General features: G+C 42.5%; 2 protein-coding genes across 3 annotated transcripts; one reads left to right on the plus strand and one right to left on the minus strand.

Annotated features, from left to right (window-relative positions):
• Positions 1 to 1,936: 1,936 nt before the first annotated feature.
• LSM3 (LSM3 homolog, U6 small nuclear RNA and mRNA degradation associated) lies at positions 1,937 to 5,186 on the minus strand. Its single transcript, XM_027713818.2, has 4 exons — positions 5,009 to 5,186; positions 3,918 to 4,028; positions 2,645 to 2,740; positions 1,937 to 2,356 (listed from the first exon to the last, which is right to left on the minus strand). Exons 1-4 carry the CDS (start codon positions 5,027 to 5,029, stop codon positions 2,276 to 2,278), a joined length of 309 nt encoding a protein of 102 aa, XP_027569619.1. The 5' UTR covers positions 5,030 to 5,186; the 3' UTR covers positions 1,937 to 2,275.
• Positions 5,079 to 17,687, plus strand: XPC (XPC complex subunit, DNA damage recognition and repair factor). 2 transcript variants are annotated; one of them, XM_027713814.2, is made up of 16 exons: positions 5,079 to 5,237; positions 5,813 to 6,005; positions 6,844 to 6,971; positions 7,763 to 7,886; positions 8,711 to 8,795; positions 9,296 to 9,453; positions 9,660 to 9,780; positions 9,980 to 10,069; positions 10,488 to 11,420; positions 11,862 to 12,022; positions 12,263 to 12,344; positions 12,795 to 12,929; positions 13,432 to 13,601; positions 13,818 to 13,911; positions 14,461 to 14,550; positions 15,185 to 17,687. In XM_027713814.2, the coding sequence occupies exons 1-16, from the start codon at positions 5,150 to 5,152 to the stop codon at positions 15,395 to 15,397; spliced, it is 2,865 nt and encodes a 954-aa protein (XP_027569615.2). In that variant the 5' UTR covers positions 5,079 to 5,149; the 3' UTR covers positions 15,398 to 17,687. The 2 variants fall into 2 exon arrangements, with proteins under 2 accessions (XP_027569615.2, XP_039240788.1); XM_039384854.1 differs by having other exon boundaries at positions 5,080 to 5,233; positions 5,812 to 6,005.
• The last annotated feature ends 1 nt before the right edge of the window (position 17,688 follows it).

Here is a 17,688-nt window from a genome sequence, read left to right on the forward strand (position 1 = left end):
GTGCTGTTTTTCTCCAAGCAATGCTTAGCAGCAGAGTGGTCGACCACACTTTATTCTATACAATGTAATTCTTCAGCTAATACTCCTGGAAAAGATGCCAGGCTGGAGCTTGTGCATCTTAAAATCTGGCAATGCAAGGCACATATCCTGCTTTACTTTAACTCCTGTGGGGGGGCTCAGTCTGTGCCTACATAAACATCAAATCATATTTTGATTTTTACTTATGGGTGAGCAGCAGAGTTAATTTAAAACTGTCAGCAAGTGCCATCCTAATTAAAAACAAATGACTAATTGTACAACCAAAGGGCCTGTTGACACAGGCTACGTATATCAGTCAAAGCCAACCAAGCTTGAATTTGAGGAAAAGCAGCACCATCTAGTGTCCTACAAGAGTCAGATTCAAAAATGAAATCCACAAGTCCACACAGAATTTGCAAGGTAGCAAACACTCATAAAGCAGTAAGACACCAGAGTCTAACTATGTCAGCACTTCTGATACAGGGAATTACATAACAAAAATCTTGTTAAAAAAGAGCTGCTGAGAATGAGCTGTTTTCAGGCAGAACAAAAATTCCTTAAAGACAATAAATTGAGAAATTATTCTGCTGTCTGTAAAAAAAATGCAGTCTAAAGGCCAAAATGTACCAGAAAGCTACTTTTGTTTATAAAAAGCCAAGTTTCAAGAAGTCGAGTAATATTAAAAAATCTAGCAGACTAAAACCATAAAACAACATGAAAAGGCATTTGAGAAATCTTATGGAAATATATGAGGGAAATTACCAATAAATTTTTTTTCAAACTCATCAGGAGCAGAAATCTTGGCAAAGGGTTAGTACAGCCAACAGATGATCAAATCATAGAAAGAACAGTAAGAAACAGACTATAATTGCTACTAGCACATTAATACTCAGCTACACTCTGTCAGCTTCAGCTGGTACTCCTACTGTCCTCATACTAGAGCACATTGTGTGAGAACAACAGAGTATAGATGTCACCTAGAAGCCAGAGCAGATTTTGTATCAGTTCCTGCTTTCCTTGTTTCAAAGAGCATGAAGTATACATTCATCTTCTGAGTGTATACATTTTACTACCAAAAAACTTTAAGAAGAATCTGGCTTGGAGGTCACCAATGTAGACTTGGTATTCCTTACCACTGTCACAAGCTATGGACTAAAATGAAGATTTTTAACTGTAAGAGAAAGTGCCAGAGCAAGCTGCTTTTGTTAAGCCTACAGAGCACCTTGATAAATTAAGTTTAAGGCACAAGTCAAGCTTTGTAGGAAATATTCCAGTGCAGACCTACATCTCTCATGTGCCTCTACAACATTATAGCGTGCCTTTTTTCACACAGGAAGGAGAATAAATTACAAACAGAGTGGGTCTGAAAAAATAGGTATTAAAAAAGCTTTGCTCAGGGTTCTAGTGTATCTCCACTGAAGACAACTAACGAGCACCTTAGGCATCCAGCAGAATTTAATGTACTCAAGAACTGAAACAGGCTACAGACAGTGGGAAATGAATGCATGCAGCAGGCAGCTCAACAGCCTGGGAGCAACAAATTCAGCCTCTATTTATGGTCTTGCAAATCATAGCTCTGTTAACAAAGCCACAATAAAAACATCTCAAAAGATTGCAAAGAAACCCATGTTTTTTACATATCTGAAGTGGAAGATTTATATAAATCCCATTTCCCTGCTACAAGGATACGCATCAAGAATTTAAACGCAGAAAAGCCATAAATTACTGCACCACTGATTTATGCAGTGTTATCCCCCAAAACAATCTGCAAGACTGGTGTATTAGTAAGGACAGAAGTTAAAACAACACACTAAAGTTACTACTTTCTCAGAAAGTGAGGCTGCATACTGTAACTTTAATAAAGAACTAGCTCTATAGAAGAATATATGTCCTCAACACAAAAACATGACAAGTCAAATCTGAAAGATAACCCAAAATTTATTTCAAACAAACAAACATAAAAAGACAATGCTATTACCAAGATTGAAAGAAATGAAGGATTCTTTTACTGATGTGACAAGACAGTCAATTTACAGCAGTTACATTAATTCTGAGAAAATCAGGTTGGGTTTACACTGCTTCAACTGACTACATGTACTTTCTGCCAGACAAACTGGTTCCCTTTCCCTCCCTTCCCAAAAGAACAGCCAAAAACATTTTATAAAAAAACATATACAGAATTTTGAGACACATGATTGAAACACAAACCACTGTCCAAAGTCTGGAACTTTCCAAGAAGGTTAAATCCTTTGTTGCTTCAACCAACCCTCAGCGGGGGAGCTACAAGCACAACGCCGTCCCCTCTGACGAAGAGCATCGGAATATTCCTTTTGGTAGACTGGGAAAAAGGAAAGAAGAAAAGTTTACATTTACAAAAGCATAGATCACAAAACATCTCTGCTAAGCATATGACCAAATTCAATCATAAAAAACACACCTGAAACAACTCCAACAAACACACAATGTTCACCAAGTTTTTGGATGTCCTGTGTACTTTCATTACAATTTGTCCCGAACTTCTGTTAGAGCTTGATTCAAAAAACAGTCAGCAATAAACTACTTTAGCAATATAACAGTGTAGCTTAAAATGAAAGAATCTATGGGGATAAATACACTATGTCCTTACTTTATAAATCTCTTCATAGGTTTCCTCATCAATCTCTATTGTAGTCACAGTTTCTTCCACATCACCCAAAATCATATTTAAGTGCTGATCATATGCCTGTAGGAACGAAGTTATTTTATTATTTCTTCCAAAATTAAAAAATGAGCTTACTAAAATGAGAATTTTAGCAAGTCTTTCAGACAAAATTAGTTTAGTCTGATTTTGACCAAAATACGTCACTATGTCAAAACAAAGTAGTATCAGTTGTAGTTATAATTCCAAACAAACATAAACAAATGGGTACTTTGCAGTAGAAAAAAAAAAGGAAAACATTTACAGGAAATAGCTCTAAAGCATTGTATGAGAACACATACAAGAACTCAGAGACAGACACACTTCATTAACATTAAACCAGCTACACATTCTCTGCTGCCAGTCCAGCCTCCTGGAATTGATTGCCTGGGGACAACTTAAAGGTTATGAAAGCTGTTTCACATACGGTACTACAAAACCTTAAAATAAACATATGTTCCAGAAACCTTACAAAAGCATGTTGGAAACTACACATGTGCCTCACGGATCTCTCGTCATCTCTGTGTTTCCAAAGGAGTTGAGGCCCAGTTAACACATGGGCAACTGGTTCTCTTCCCCAGCAAAGCACAACACTCAGGAAGGATGACTGACTTAAAAGAAAGCAAAAACCCTTTTTGTCAAGAGTCATATCTCAGAAGAAAGCACTTACACAAATGAGATTTACTGAGAACCCAGCTGAGTATATATCCCATCATACTCTCAACAGGTGTGCCTCAAGAGATACTCATGTGATAGTGATAACCTCATTAGTTCTGTCTTGAAGAGACCTCAGGGTACATCACAAGAAGACGCTTGCAGCATTATTGCTCATTTCACAGACACAGAAACGTAAGCCAAGAGCAGTGAAATTAATTGCTTAGTAACATTCAGGAGACAAGAAAATCAAAATACATCTCCTAACTTTCAAGGGAAGCAGTTAATAGCAAAGTACTGAACAAATTAGATTTTTTCACTGATCGCATTACACTTCTGTAAGAGAAAGTGTTCAGACCTTGTTACTAAGATGATTTTTCCATCTACCTTCTCTAACCCTTTCCACACTTTCAACCGTGAGATACAAATACCTGTGGTTCCAAACTAGTTTTTTGAACAATTAATGGAATATTACAGGTAAACTTGCATAACAGCCTGTTGTACATAAAAAACAGTTGCCCAGTCCTTAGCTGAATGAGTATGACAGTGTTCCGAACGTTTTACTTACATGAAGCCTGCCTCTAAGCTCTCTGTCATTCCGCATTTTGACATAAATTCGCTCATCTAGACTGAGTCTGATGAGATCAAGTGGCTCCTCTACAGTATTTGTTGTTTGTTGCTAAAAAACAAAACATAAGAGTTACATGTACAGAAGAAGCCTGTGAACTTCTCCGTTCCTTAGCGTTTGTGAGACACAGAAAACAGAGAAGTAAGAACATAGATGCAAGTATTTCAAATCATCTCTTCACATCCTGATGAACCTGAGTGCAGCTATTTACCACTCTATGGATATTCACCAGCCTAAGCAACAGGAGTTAAAAGACTTGTTTATTCCGCAGCAAATCACACACAGAGGGATTGGACCTAGAGGACCTTTAGGCCCCTTCTAACCCAAACCATTCTGTGATTCTATGGAACAGTTTTTCTTACCAGCAACCATCATCCCCACTGCAGCAGAGAGCCTACACGTGAACCAGCACCACGGCTGTGCCATGGCACAGTGCAGGCCGGGAGAGCCAAACCCACGCTGACACCTCTGCCAGCACAGTCAGCGACCTGGTCGCACGCTCAGGTGACCTCAGTTACCCGGTCATACACTGCCCCACACACCCCCCTCCTCTCCCGAGGCCCTGCTCGGCCGCAGGGCAGCCAGGCCAGGCCCTGAGGCTGCTCTGAAACCTGCACACAGCGGGCTGAGGCCCCTTTTTGTGATAACGGCGCGCTTTGGGGATCACAAGCAAAAAACCGTGAACCCCTCCGTGCGCATCCCGCAGCTTGCTCCCTCCTTCCTTCCTCCTCAGGGAGGAGGCACTGCCCTCGGCAGCTTTCCTGCATTTTCCTGCCCAGGCAAACGGGCCTGAAGGGAGCCTTGTCCGCGCCTCGGCGGCGGCACAAGCTCCGAGCCCGAGCAGGAATTTCATTCCACACGGAAAACGCTCCCCGAGGGGCCGCGCCTCACGGAGGGTGCCCGGGCTCGGGCGCGCCCAGCCCAGCCGGGCAGCCGAGAGCTGCTGCTACCTCTCCCTCCCGCCCCGGGCCCGCGGAGAGAGGCGGGAGGCACCGGGAGCTCCTTCCCTGCGCGCCGCTGGAGCCGCTCACCTGATCCACCTCATCCGCCATCTTTCAAACCGCCTCCCGCACCCGCCCGCGAGACTTTATGGCCCGGCCCCTTCCCCTTCCCTTTACTCTTCCCCTGCGCGGGGCCGGGCCGGGGCCGCGGCGGGACCTGCGGGGAGCGCCATGGGCAGGAAGCGCAAAGCATCGCCCCGGCCCGCGGCTGCCAGAAAGAGACGCTCCGGGGGGCTGCGGGAGGAGGAGGAGGAGGAGGGTGAGTGCGGCACGGAGGCCGTGTCGGGCCGGGCCGGGCGCTGCGCCATCGCCGCGGGTTGGGGCCGCTCCAGGCCGGGGTGGGCAGCGGGGGCAGCTCCGTGAGGGGAAGGGCAGTCACCGCAGGCTGGAGCCGTGGGTGGGGATCGGCGGTGGGATCGGCGGCGTTACCAGTGCCAGGGGCGCACAGAAATCGGGGGTTTAACCCCCGTGTGCCGCGGGCCCCGCACGCTGCCCCAGGAGCGCTCACAAAGGCTGAGCGAGCCGGGGGGTTTGTCTCACCTCGCAGCTTCACAAAGTAATAAGTTCTTGTGAGTGGCGAGCACGATGCTTGGTTTTCAGCCGACCCCATCGGTAAGACTAAGAATCTTTAAGTGCCTCTTGTGTATTGCATTATTATAAATATTTTCCTTAAGTGTCATTGTTCGGATCTTACCTATTTGTTCACAAACTCAGCATTGTGAGTGCTCAGTTCTGTAGCTGCCTCTGATGAGGTCCACGGAGATATTGTTTCTGATTGCCATGGAGATGAAACTTCATCCTTTAACGTCTTTTCCCTTCTTCTCTTCTGTGCAGATGATTTTGAAGAGGAAAAGCCCAGTACAAAAAAGAACTCAAAAGCTCCAGCTAGGAAAAAGGAAGAAGGTTGTGATAATGGAGTTTCCAACTCAGCAAAAACTTCAAAACAAACAGGGGCAAAATCACAAACAAAAGAAAATAAAAGGAACGGTAGAAATAAAGAGAATTGTAACAAAGAGGAAATGTGCAGGTAAGTTTACTTATCATTCTAGTCTGTGGGAGCTTTCTCTTCATCTGATTTCTTTAGGGCCTGGTTCTGTGTATGTGCATGTGAGCAGTGTAGAATCAGTCCCGAGGAAGACGGGCTGCATGGGAAGGAAATTTGTGAGCCTTTCCGAGTTCAGTCATTTAAATATAAAATTTTATTTCATTTGTTTTAGTTTTCACATGGGACCAGGGATGTTTTATGGAATCCAGCATGAATAAATGTTGTTCTGAGATTTGGATGATAGGCAGAAATATTTAAATATATAATTCTCTGGTGTTTTTTTTTAAATACAAATATAATATCAGCACAGTCTACATGTGTAGATTGCTATAGCAAATATATTAATAAAAAGAAATTAAACTGATTGGTCTCGTTTTACTAGACACCCAGAGCCTTGGGCGTTATTGTAGGGAAACAGAAACAGCTCCAATTTCAGTACACAGTAAGAATAAATGATTCAGTGAACCATTTCTCCAAAAACTGGTTTGTACAAGCTGTTCTAAAGGATGGGACCTTCTGTAGGTTCAGGCGTGGCTCAGGTTTAGGTTTTTTCCATCCTAAATATCCATGCAGAATCAGAACCTAAGTTTGCACTGGAAACATGTTATTCCATTGAGCCTGTGGTTATTTATGGCAGAGATAGTTTGCTCTACAGAGAAGATTTCTGTGATTTAATTGTCAGATACTCAGTCTGTTGTTGTTGATGCGGAGGTCATGCTCCATTTATTTCCCTATTTTTAGTGTCTTCTGTCTCTGTTCTTCTTAAATAAACAAGCACCTACATTTCATGGTGCTAAAGCTGTTTTGATAATTTTTACAGTGAATCACCAAAGTCCCCTCAGAAGATGAGGTTGAAGAAAGAATCACCTGTTAAAAAAGAGATGAGTGAAGACAATACTGACGATGATGATGATGATGAAAGTGAAGATGAATGGGAGGATGTGGAAGGTAGCAATTGCATGTTTATTAATTTTAAAAAAATTATTTTTTTAATAATTTGATTTTTGAGCCATTTCTCATTTGGATTCAGATAAATGCTTATACTCTGTATACTTAAAGTGTGTTCCATCTGTATATCTGTATCTAAAAACTCATATCTCACAATGCTTTTAGAAAGGTTCCAAAGAAGAAAAAGAGCCACACAGTTGCTGACCTTTTGACTTACATTAAAATCATGCTGCCATGCACAAAGCACTTTCTCAGCTGCTTATGTTGGCTGATGCTGAGCAGCTAAGGATGAGTCAGTTTGAAGATTCAAAACTGTGAATTCCCAGTAAAGAAGAGTGAAGATGAAACCAACTGAGCTGTTTGATTACATGGCCATCAACAAACTACGTTAAGAATCATGATGATCATAATCTTCTTATTTTGCTGCTACACATTTATGCCTTCTAAAGTGAAGAGCTGTCAGGTTTTTTCTTTGGTATTTTACAAGTACCCTTGAAGTCACATCTGCTTCATTCACCTTTCTCCTGACTGAGTTTGCCTGTGACAGTCACTAGGCATTAAACTGTTCTGAGCTGATTCTTTTACAGCAGGTGACTGGCATCCAACAGTTATTTGAAATAACTGAGCACGCACACTGTTACGGAAGGTCTGGGAACTGGTAATTACTAGGGATGTTCAGTTTATAGACTGAGTACTTGAGAAGGAAAATGTAGCTTCTTATCCCATTATCAGTCCTCTCTGGGGGTCTGTTCCATGCTTACTTATAATTTATTAATATTTTATTTTTTCAGAGCTCCAGGAACCTGCCACAGATAAGTTTGAAGAAGCTGCTGTTCTTCCAGCAGTGGGGCTGCCAAGCAAACCTGTGGAGATAGAGATTGAAACCCCAGAGCAGATGAAGAAAAGAGAGAGGAGGTAAGAACAAGGAGGCAGTGGAGGGCTGGTAAAGGGTGAAGTTAAAAGTATGCTAAGTCTTAGCTGTCACTGACTTGCCGTGTTCTGGGTGAAAGTCCCCACTTTGTGCAGACGGTTCAGTTGGAATGATGCAGGGTCAAGGGACAGAGAACAGTCTACACTTTGACAATTTTACCAAAAATCTGCAATAGAAGTTGGCAGGAATAGAAACTTCTCAGCTTCCTTGAAAATCAAGCATGTAACTTCACTGTGCTTTATTCTAAATCAAGGGACAGCAGTAGATCTGCAAGGAGAGCTGTGAGTGACTGGCATTTTGTTTCTGCAAATGTCTTAACAGCTCAGATGGAAGCTTCTGTGTGCCAGTACCTGAGGTGTGAATAGGTGGGTTAAATGAATGCCCTTGGCATCTGGGAGCATTAACCCAAGGAAGGCTGACTTTGGGTGGTGGCTGGAGGCCTGATGATGAGAAAACCATTTTTCCTGGAATCTGAGTGGAATGCCAGCAGTAGTCTAAAAGTCAGACAATTCAGTTAAATTTAGTATGGAGCTGTCCAAAACCGTTGATAAGAAACTGAAGGCACATGAAGTTAGGTAGAATTTAGACCATCTGAATATACCAAGCTCTCAGTAGTCAGGTGCATGGAGTTCACAGTCATATGCATCCTTCTTGCCTATTCACATAGCCAGTAACTAAACTTTTCTGTAAGTGTGCCCAGAAGATTCTCTGGGATGGATTCTCTTTGTGAACTGAGCCAGTTCAGGTGTCTGGAAAGGCAGGTCCACAGAAATCCCACAGCATCCATCTCTTTTGTAATCTTCTGCAGAGAAAAAAGGAAAGCCGAGTTTGAAGCGTATCTTCGCAGGATGATGAAACGTTTCAGCAAGGAGGTTCGTGAGGACACACATAAGGTATTTGTCACAGAGAACCCTGGCAGAGAAAAAGTTGAGCATAAAGATTTCTGAAGTGATCTGTAATAAAGAAGATACTTAGTTTTGACCAAATAATGTGGGGCCGTGGCTAGAAATGAAAAAATAAAAAGGCTGTAGTCCTGACAAATGATTGTTAGACTCCTCCTAAATTGTGAGCTGGAAACATCAGTGTCTGCATTAGTAAAATTCTAGCTTAAACCATATGCAAGTAGGATCTATATCTCTCCATTGAGGGAGATCTTTTCATTCTATGAGGGTTAAACTGCCAGTCATGTAGAGCAGGAGACACTGACAGGGACTTCAAGGCTTTCCTGTCTTCTGAAGACAGCGCTGTTTCCACCCTGTGAATGCTTGGGAGGTTTCATTTTTGCCTGTCTCTGTTAGAAGAAGCAGCGAAGTGTTCCTTATCTTTACCATGGACAAAAGTTCCACAAAAGAAGATCTTTTGAGAACTCACTGTAAAAACTTTTCTCTCTCAGGTTCACCTCCTGTGTTTGTTAGCGAATGGTTTCTATCGGAACAGGATCTGCAGTCAGCCCGATCTCCTCGCCATCGGTCTGTCCGTCATCCCCACCCGCTTCACCACAGTGCCCGCAGGCAAAGTGGACCTGATCTACCTTTCCAACTTGGTGAAATGGTAAAACTTTTCTAGAAATCATGCTGTCATAGAATGTAGAGCAAGAGTTCAGGGAGAGGGGTAACTAGTTACCAATTTTCAGTGATTTTTTTTTTGATTTTAAATACATGGGAGAGAGTCTGTCCTTTTTACAGAAAAGGGTCAACTCTGAAGTTTAGGAATACAGTCACAAACACTAGACAATAAGTAGGTGTCTCATATTTCAGGTTTATTGGAACCTTCACTGTTAATGATGAGCTTTCCACTGAAAAAGGAGAGCCCCTTCAGTCGACCTTGGAGAGGCGCTTTGCCATCTATGCTGCACAGGATGATGAGGAGTTGGTTCATGTAAGAGACTGGGAAGTGCAGGGTTGGTTGCTGAGTTTGGATGCTGGATCAGTGCTGTATGTCAGGTCATACACAAAGTGGTTGTGAGGGTTGGGTTTGGAGAAAATAGGTTGGTCACGTAGGTGATTCTGTGGCTTTTTATTTCGTTGTATTTTTATCTGGAGTGCTGTGATTAAATTAAATTTAAATTGCTTTGCAGATATTTTTAATTATTCTGCGAGCATTACAGCTGCTGTGTCGCCTCGTGCTGTCTTTTCAGCCTATTCCTCTCAAGGATACAAGACCAAAGGTAGTTTCTGCTGTTTGTGTGGAATAAAGAATAGATCACTGATTTAGTAGAATAAAAAAAATCTTTCTGGCTATTGCAACTTGAAATGCATCACTTACTGCATGAACCAGTGTTCTAGCTATAGTGCAAAAAAATGCAAACCCTGAATTTTTAGTTTTCTCCTTCAAAGAAGCCACACATTTTTGTGTTTCAGCAAAGACATGCTTCAGTGCTTTTAAATTTCTTTAAAACTTAGCAAACACTTGCTGCATGATTACACCTCTCTTCAGCCATTTGCCTGAAGTTTTCAAGCCCCTAAGACATGCCATTTGACCGTGCCTGCCAACCTTTGGTCTGCACGAACCTTGGGCTGATTTCAGTCTTTTTTTTAACATTCTTAGCCATGGTGATAAAAGTGACCTAGCCTGTTTCTTTGCAGGGAAAGAGCTCATCCAAGAGGCAGTCTCTCAGCAACACCTCTGAGGGACAGGAGAGTTCTGCCACAACACCCAAAGCTGGGGCAAAAAAATGCCCCTGCAAAAAAGCCAAGCCGGATGAGAAATCCTCAGAGAGCGAAGAAGACATCAAGGAACCAAAGAAAGCCAAAACTGCTCAGACCAAAGGCACTCACAAGTCAAAGCTGGCTAAAGGCAGCCAGGAACAGAAGGAATCAAGTAATGAGAGCAGTTTAGCAGAAAAAGATGTGCCAGTCAGGCCCAAGAATGATCGGCGGAGACGAGTGGCCTCCAAAGTGTGTTACAAGGAAGAGAGTGAAAGTGATGAGGGCAGTGTTTCGGACTTTGAGGTTTCAGAGGAGGAGAGTGATCTCTCTGATGAGGATTTTGAAACTGTCTCTAAAAGGCGGAGGAGCTCACTGGCCTCCCAGAAGGCAAAGATGACAACTCTAAAAAGCCCTAAAAGTGAGACTTCAGAATCAAGGCTGTCAAAAAATTCGTGTGAATCTGAGCCTAAGCCAGCAAAAAGTACAGCTCCAGCCTTGCCTGCAGGACAGAAAAAGAGAAACAAAATCATTTCTAGTGATGAGGATGATGGACAACAGGAGGTGAGGAAAGTGACGGGCACAGACCAGTGGCTGGAGGTTTTCCTTGACTGTGAGGACAAATGGGTTTGTGTAGACTGTGTTCATGGCAACGTTGGCCAGCCCCAGCTGTGCTTCACACATGCCACAAAGCCCCTTTTCTACGTTGTGGGGTTTGACAATGATGGGAGCGTCAGGGATGTGACACAGAGGTATGATCCAGTGTGGATGACTGCAACAAGGAAGATCCGTGTGGACCCTGAGTGGTGGGAAGAGACACTGCAGCCCTATGAAAGTCCCAATGTGGAAAGAGACAGAAAGGAAGAAACTGAGGTAAATGGCAACAGGTTGTTCAGAACATTTAGTGCCAGGAGTTCAGTCCTTGGATTCTCATGCAGGGAAAAATCATTAGGAATCTTTCCCTGAGGAAGAGGTTTGTATTTGAGCTTGAAATGTTGAGATGGAGCATGTTTTAAAGGGGATATACAATGGTAGATTAAAATAATATTGATTAGACTCTGTTCAGAGTACTGCACAGCTGATGCTGGAAACATAACAATGTGGTTTCTGTACAGTTTAGCATTACCCTGCTCAGAGTCTTTGAAATACAAAGATCTGAGTACACATATCTTCGTACCTATTGGCAACAAGAATGCTTTGGTTTGTTGGCTCATCTGATTAAGTTTCTGGTGGTTTTTTTTTCTTTGGTCCATACTATAGTCATAGTAGTGCAATAGAGTTGGGAAATCACTCTCCTTTGTATAATTCCTGCAGTTTCAAGTTAAGCTTCAAGATCAGCCTCTACCAACAGCAATTGGAGAGTACAAAAACCACCCTCTCTATGCACTGAAGAGGCACCTCTTGAAGTACCAGGCGATCTATCCTGAGTCAGCTGCTATCCTGGGGTACTGCAGGGGAGAGGCTGTCTACTCCAGGTGAGTTGTGCATGTGTTGTCACCTATGTCTGTGACATTTGTGATAAATTGAAGAGCTAATTTGCATGATGGTGTCAGCAGTAGTCTTGGTCCACATGCATAGACAGGTGAGGCATTTCGCTGCTCAGACAGCATTTGCCTATCACTTAGATACAGCTTTTCTACTACTCCTGAGATTTTGGAAGATCTCTTATAGATCACTTCACTATTCTTAAGTTTGCTTCTTTCTGGCCTTCCTAGAGACTGTGTACACACTCTGCACTCCAGGGACACTTGGCTGAAGAAAGCTCGGGTGGTGAGGATTGGAGAAGTGCCTTACAAGGTAAGAGGGTTTGACTTCCTCCTGTGCAATACACCTGCCCCCTAAAGCTCAAGCTCAGTTCTCTTTTGGTTTTTGTTTTCTCTTTGTCAGCAGATGCAGATTTCTCACTTGCTTGCATGGCTTTTGGTAGCTGCACTGTGAATCTGTCCATCTCCTGTGCCTGTAGTTCCTACATACTACCCAAAGCCTAGCTTTCTCTTCTTCCCACCCTGAGGGTATCTGGCAGAACTGCTCCCTTTTCATCTTCAAAGACATCCTAGTGTTTTATGTGCACTGCTGATGTGCACATACAAGGTGCCGTGGGCTATCATTTATAGGCAGTGGATACTGAATCTAGGAAATAACATTTCTGCTCTTTCAGAATCTCCTCCTTTGATGTCCTAGGAAAATGTGAAATCACTGTCAGCTTGTTGTTAGGTGGTGTTACAGGCTTGGTCCTTGTATTTGCAGATGGTGAAGGGATTTTCCAACCAGGCGAGGAAGGCGCGCCTTGTGGAGCCGGCAAACCGGGACCGAGAGGACCTGGCGCTGTTCGGCCACTGGCAGACAGAGGAGTATCAGCCTCCTATAGCAGTGGATGGGAAGGTAGCTGGGAATGCAGAGAGCTGGTGTTAAAAGAAGTGTTTTGTATGGAACTCTGGACTTTATTTTTCCAGAAGTTGCATATTTCAGATGTGAGATCAGTCAGTAACATCTGGACTCAGGATTAAGAGTTCTCAGATAACTGCACTCAGGAGAAAATGGGCAAAACTTTAGAGACCTTTCTCTCCTGAGTACAGGTAGTGAGTGCTGGCAGTGCAGACTGCTGGAGTTGTAATTTTGTTGATCTGATTTTCTTAGACCATATTTGCTTTGCTAATTCTCTGCATTACAGCCTGAGTAACAAGACCTGGGCAGAGGACATAGCTAGGAGATAACCACGCAGCTAAAATCTAGGCTTATGCTTTATCATGTGCATATTAATTGAATACTAGAGTGGAATGCAGGAGATCAGAAGGAAGGGAGGGCCCCTGAGTTGCACCAGGGATTTTCACCTCCCTTCAAAAAGCAGGAATATCACCATCTGTCTTTAATTTTGCAATAACAGGTTCCTCGGAATGAGTACGGAAATGTCTATCTCTTCCTGCCGTCCATGTTACCCGTTGGCTGTGTGCAGCTGAAACTTCCAAACCTGAACAGAGTGGCACGAAAGCTGAACATTGACTGTGTTCAAGCCATCACTGGATTTGATTTTCATGGTGGCTACTCACACCCAGTGTACGTGAAGCTGCTTTGTTGCAGCTGCCAGATGTTGATGTCCTGCAGAAGCTGTATACCCCGTGTTAAAGAGTGCATGTGACCAGTTACACACTTAGATCTTTTGAGACAGGCAGTTCTGTCAGTGTTCAGTAGCTTTGGGTTGGCTGGGTCAGCAGGCATTTGTCCCGTTTCTTTCTTCTCGTAGCTGACGGAGGATTGTGTTCTCCTTCCTAGTACCGATGGCTACGTGGTGTGTGAGGAGTTCAAAGAGGTTCTCATTGCTGCCTGGGAGAATGAACAAGCAGAAATAGAAAAGAAGGAGAAGGAGGTGAGAGTTATTTTTGCAGCTTCCTTATTGTTACTTTTATTAAGTGAATTTCATTGAAACTGTGGACAATCAAACAGGGTGGGCTGTGTAAGCGACAAACACAGAGCGTAGTGACTGTGAGGGGCTTGGTGCATCCCCCGAGAGCCCCAGTTTGGACTTGCTGTCCAGACTGCAGTGGGATGCAGTACAAGTGTGTAGGAATATCTGCATACTCTGGAATAGTTTTCCATGTCTGCTGGGAAACAAAAATGAGGAATACACAGGTAAGAATAAAGTTTTGGAGGTAGTTCTGGTGTAATTTGCACAATCAGTGTGTACATTAGAAAGTGACTGTAATTTGTGTATTTAGCAGGTAATTGGACACAAATACATTTTACATTTAAGAATCTATTTGCCTGTAATCTTTTTCTGTGACACATTTAAGTTGCTGTTGTTTTTTTTTTGTTGGCAGTTTAAAAAAAAATCTTCAAACTTTGGTCTTCTGTGGGCACAAATACATCGAAACTCATAATAGTAAATTTTTTTCTTTTCAATAACAATCCCCCACAGAAGCGTGAGAAGAGAGCTCTGGGAAACTGGAAGCTGCTGACAAAAGGACTTCTCATCAGAGAGAAACTGAAGAAACGCTACTCCATCAAGGTATTCTGCATTTCTGTTAGTGATTTCTTTTTCAGGATGTTATCTTCCTACCAATAGATGTTTTTCCAGTCTTTCCAATATGTTATGTTTCTAACTGTAGACTAGAATTTCCAGAGTATAGTTGCTCAAAAATCTTCTTCTTTCCCACTGGTAGCATGTGACTAGCACCTAGTCAAAAAAACTACACCAGAAATTTGATGTGGTCATGTCCATCAAAGATTCATTATTGTTTAACAAGAGATTATTGCTTCCCAAAGCATTATTTTTTGGTATTGTATTTTGACATACCCCCTTCCTAGATTTATTCCTCCAAGCCAAGCATGTAGCTAATGGGATGAGATTGGGATACTTTTTTGTTATGAAGTCAGGTATTTTAGTTCTTAATCTTCTCCCCAGTGAGAAAAGTGAAAAGCCTGATCTTTTTCTAGCAGGTTTGGTTTTATTTATCCATCATTAAAAACATTTTGGTTGTGTTGAAGGAATGTTTGATGTCCAGAAATAGCCCCAAACCGGAACAACCAACTTCTGTAAGGTCCCTCAGTGTCACTGTGACAGATGACAAGCCCTTTTAGAAGGGGGAGGTTATGAGTGTTTCCTAGAACAACTTAACGTTTTCATGCCTGTTTTTTTCTAGACTGAGCCATCAGCACCTGAGACAGAGAAAGGGGCGGGATTCTCTTCTGATGAAGAAGGAGCTCCGAGCTCAGAGAGCGCAGTGGGGAATGTGGCTATTTCTTGGCCCCAAAATCGCCAGTTAGAAAAAAAAGAAGAAGAGAAAAAAACCAGAAAGAGCAAGCGAGAAAGGAAAGGTGAAGAAGCACAGTTGTTCCCTTTTGAGAAACTGTGATTAGAACAAGCTTTTTCCTTGCTATTTCCAGATGCAAGAACATTAGTCACAGTAAAAGTATCCTTTGCCAGTTAGGGACTTAGTCTTCCTGGGCACTTGTGTTTCTGAGCTGTCAGGGACCACCCTCACTCAGTATCCAGTTTCCTTTGATACAGGTAATTAGATTCTTCCTTTTATCCTTAGGCTTAGGAGCAGCAGACATGCAGTTACACCTTCTGAGAAGATCACTTTGTGGCTTGAAGGGTTTTCTTCTCTTTTGTATCGCTCAGCTCCTATTATTCAGTTTCCAGAAGTACTTCTTTCATTAGCACCCTCTTTTCCCATTTTTACTCCTTTTCATTTTTCCCTGCTTGCTCAGAATTAAAGCATCCAGCTGCTCTTTAACTGTCTGTGGAGAGCTGTCCAAAGGACTGCTGATACCTGCTTTGATCCATAGCTTATCCAAATCCATGGTGAGAGTTCTTGCCTTTCTGTCTCATGATCACAGAAGGGGATATACTTCCTCTAAGGTCGAAAGAAATAGCCAATCAGGAATTGGAGGAATCAAAATTTACTTTGTAAAGAATACTTGCATTTTGGGAACTTGGATTTGGCTTTTCAGTCTACTGTCTTCCTTTATGTTCAGAAATCTTGTGCTTTGGAAGGTAGAAGCCCTGTCCTCATTTCAAACTTAAGATTCAGTATGCCTTCTTAAGTAATTTGAATATATACATATTTGCTTCTGTTTCTTACCGAGATCCTGTTCTGAAGCAAAACATGTAAAACTGGCTGAATGTCACTGTCAGAAACAAATTTCACTGAAACCATAGAGTTCTTGTTATTCAGTACCATAGCATTAAAAAACTGTTGAGAGAGGAATGTAAAATCTACACAAGCTTTTCCTGCACTTTGTAGTAGAAATACTGATCTGTCTTTTGCAGTATTATATATCTAAATTCCACTGATACTGTCTCTGCAAAAGTAGAGAGGAAAACAGTTTAGTCATTGCTGGACATTGTCACATAGAAAAGATTGAAATGCAAGAAAATGGCTTACATGTAATTATGTTCAGAAAAAAAAATCTATTTTTGTACTGTATTTGTAGATCAAATTAAAGTTTGAAAAAAAGAATCTGTTGTCTGTTACACCTCCCCTCTGGCCAGCTTGCTGTTCTGTAAGCAGCTGTTTCCCTGGAAGGACCATGGATAAGAACTGTAATATCCTGGGTCCCAGGATAGCCCAGAACCAGCTGCTTGTGAATTGTTCTCATGTTAAGGTTCTTCATTCTCAGTGTTCAGTTTTTGCTACCAAATTCCAAATAAATAAAGACCATCCTAAGCTGGAGGCTTGGGGAGTAGATCTGACGTGTACATAAAGCTTCAAGAAGTCTGTATCTTGCAGGAACGGGTAATACTGCAGTGGGCCCAGAGGGTGTATTTCCTTCTGAGTTAGTGTGGACACAGGATACACCCTGAGATGAGTGTGCTCAGTGTGGGGCCCATGTCCAGCTTCTGCTGGTGTTGGTAGCTGTTCATCAGCTTAAATCAGGAGCTGGTATCAGCTGTACCAAAGCAACTCTGTGCTGCCTCACTTGGGACACAGCAGGGATACACAAAGCTGTGAGTCCAGGAATTACTTATAATCAGCTGGAAAAGAGACAAGAACATTTTCAGATGGCAGGATCCTGCTTAGCAGCCATGTGGACAGCTGGTGCTCCCAGCCCAAGCATGGGAAAGATGAAAGAGTAAATGTGCTTCAGGGTGTTCCTATAGAAACACTATTTATGTAGGTGCAGTGAAAGTGAGTCTTGGCTTCACCAGAGCACCTGTCCTGTGGAATGTGAAGTTCTTGTCTGTGAAAGGAATCTTAATTTATTGTGTATTATTCTGGTGCACATGCTGGGATGCAAGACAAAAGTACTTTACACTGCTGAAGGGACAGGTAACCCCTCAGTCTCTTTAGAAATACAATAGGCTGTTGCAGTCAGGTTGAACCATCGTATTTTTCAAATAATCTTGCAGAGGCAAGGAAGTGACTGATTTCAGTAGTCAGTAACGGTGAGTAAAACCATGGCAGACTGGCACCAGCAGTACACAAACCAGAGAGCAGCTGTGCTGTCATTAGCAACTTGCTTCCCAAAATGGGGAAGTATTTGCAGGACAAACAAAACACACCTGTGCATTTATCTCAACCAACAATAGAAAACTAGTTCACGTGGAAGCTACAAACTAATCCGCACGTACCTGGACACTATTCCTGGACATAAAATGTACAATACTTACATTTAATAAAAAAGAATCCTACAGACCAAC

Source organism: Pipra filicauda, unplaced genomic scaffold (assembly GCF_003945595.2).
Source record: "Pipra filicauda isolate LSUMZ 115617 unplaced genomic scaffold, ASM394559v2 scaffold380_size693359_pilon, whole genome shotgun sequence".
Lineage (NCBI taxonomy): Eukaryota > Metazoa > Chordata > Aves > Passeriformes > Pipridae > Pipra > Pipra filicauda.

Coding starts and splice junctions, on each gene's coding strand:
- LSM3 (XM_027713818.2), bottom strand. CDS start 5,029: ATGGCGGATGAGGTGGATCAG. Junction 4,029..5,008: donor TGGCGGATGAGGTGGATCAG/GTGAGCGGCTCC, acceptor TTTGTTTTTTAG/CAACAAACAACAAATACTGT. Junction 2,741..3,917: donor AGCTTAGAGGCAGGCTTCAT/GTAAGTAAAACG, acceptor TCGTTCCTACAG/GCATATGATCAGCACTTAAA.
- XPC (XM_027713814.2), top strand. CDS start 5,150: ATGGGCAGGAAGCGCAAAGCATCGCCCCGGCCCGCGGCTGCCAGAAAG. Junction 6,006..6,843: donor AACAAAGAGGAAATGTGCAG/GTAAGTTTACTT, acceptor TAATTTTTACAG/TGAATCACCAAAGTCCCCTC. Junction 13,602..13,817: donor GGTGGCTACTCACACCCAGT/GTACGTGAAGCT, acceptor TCTCCTTCCTAG/TACCGATGGCTACGTGGTGT.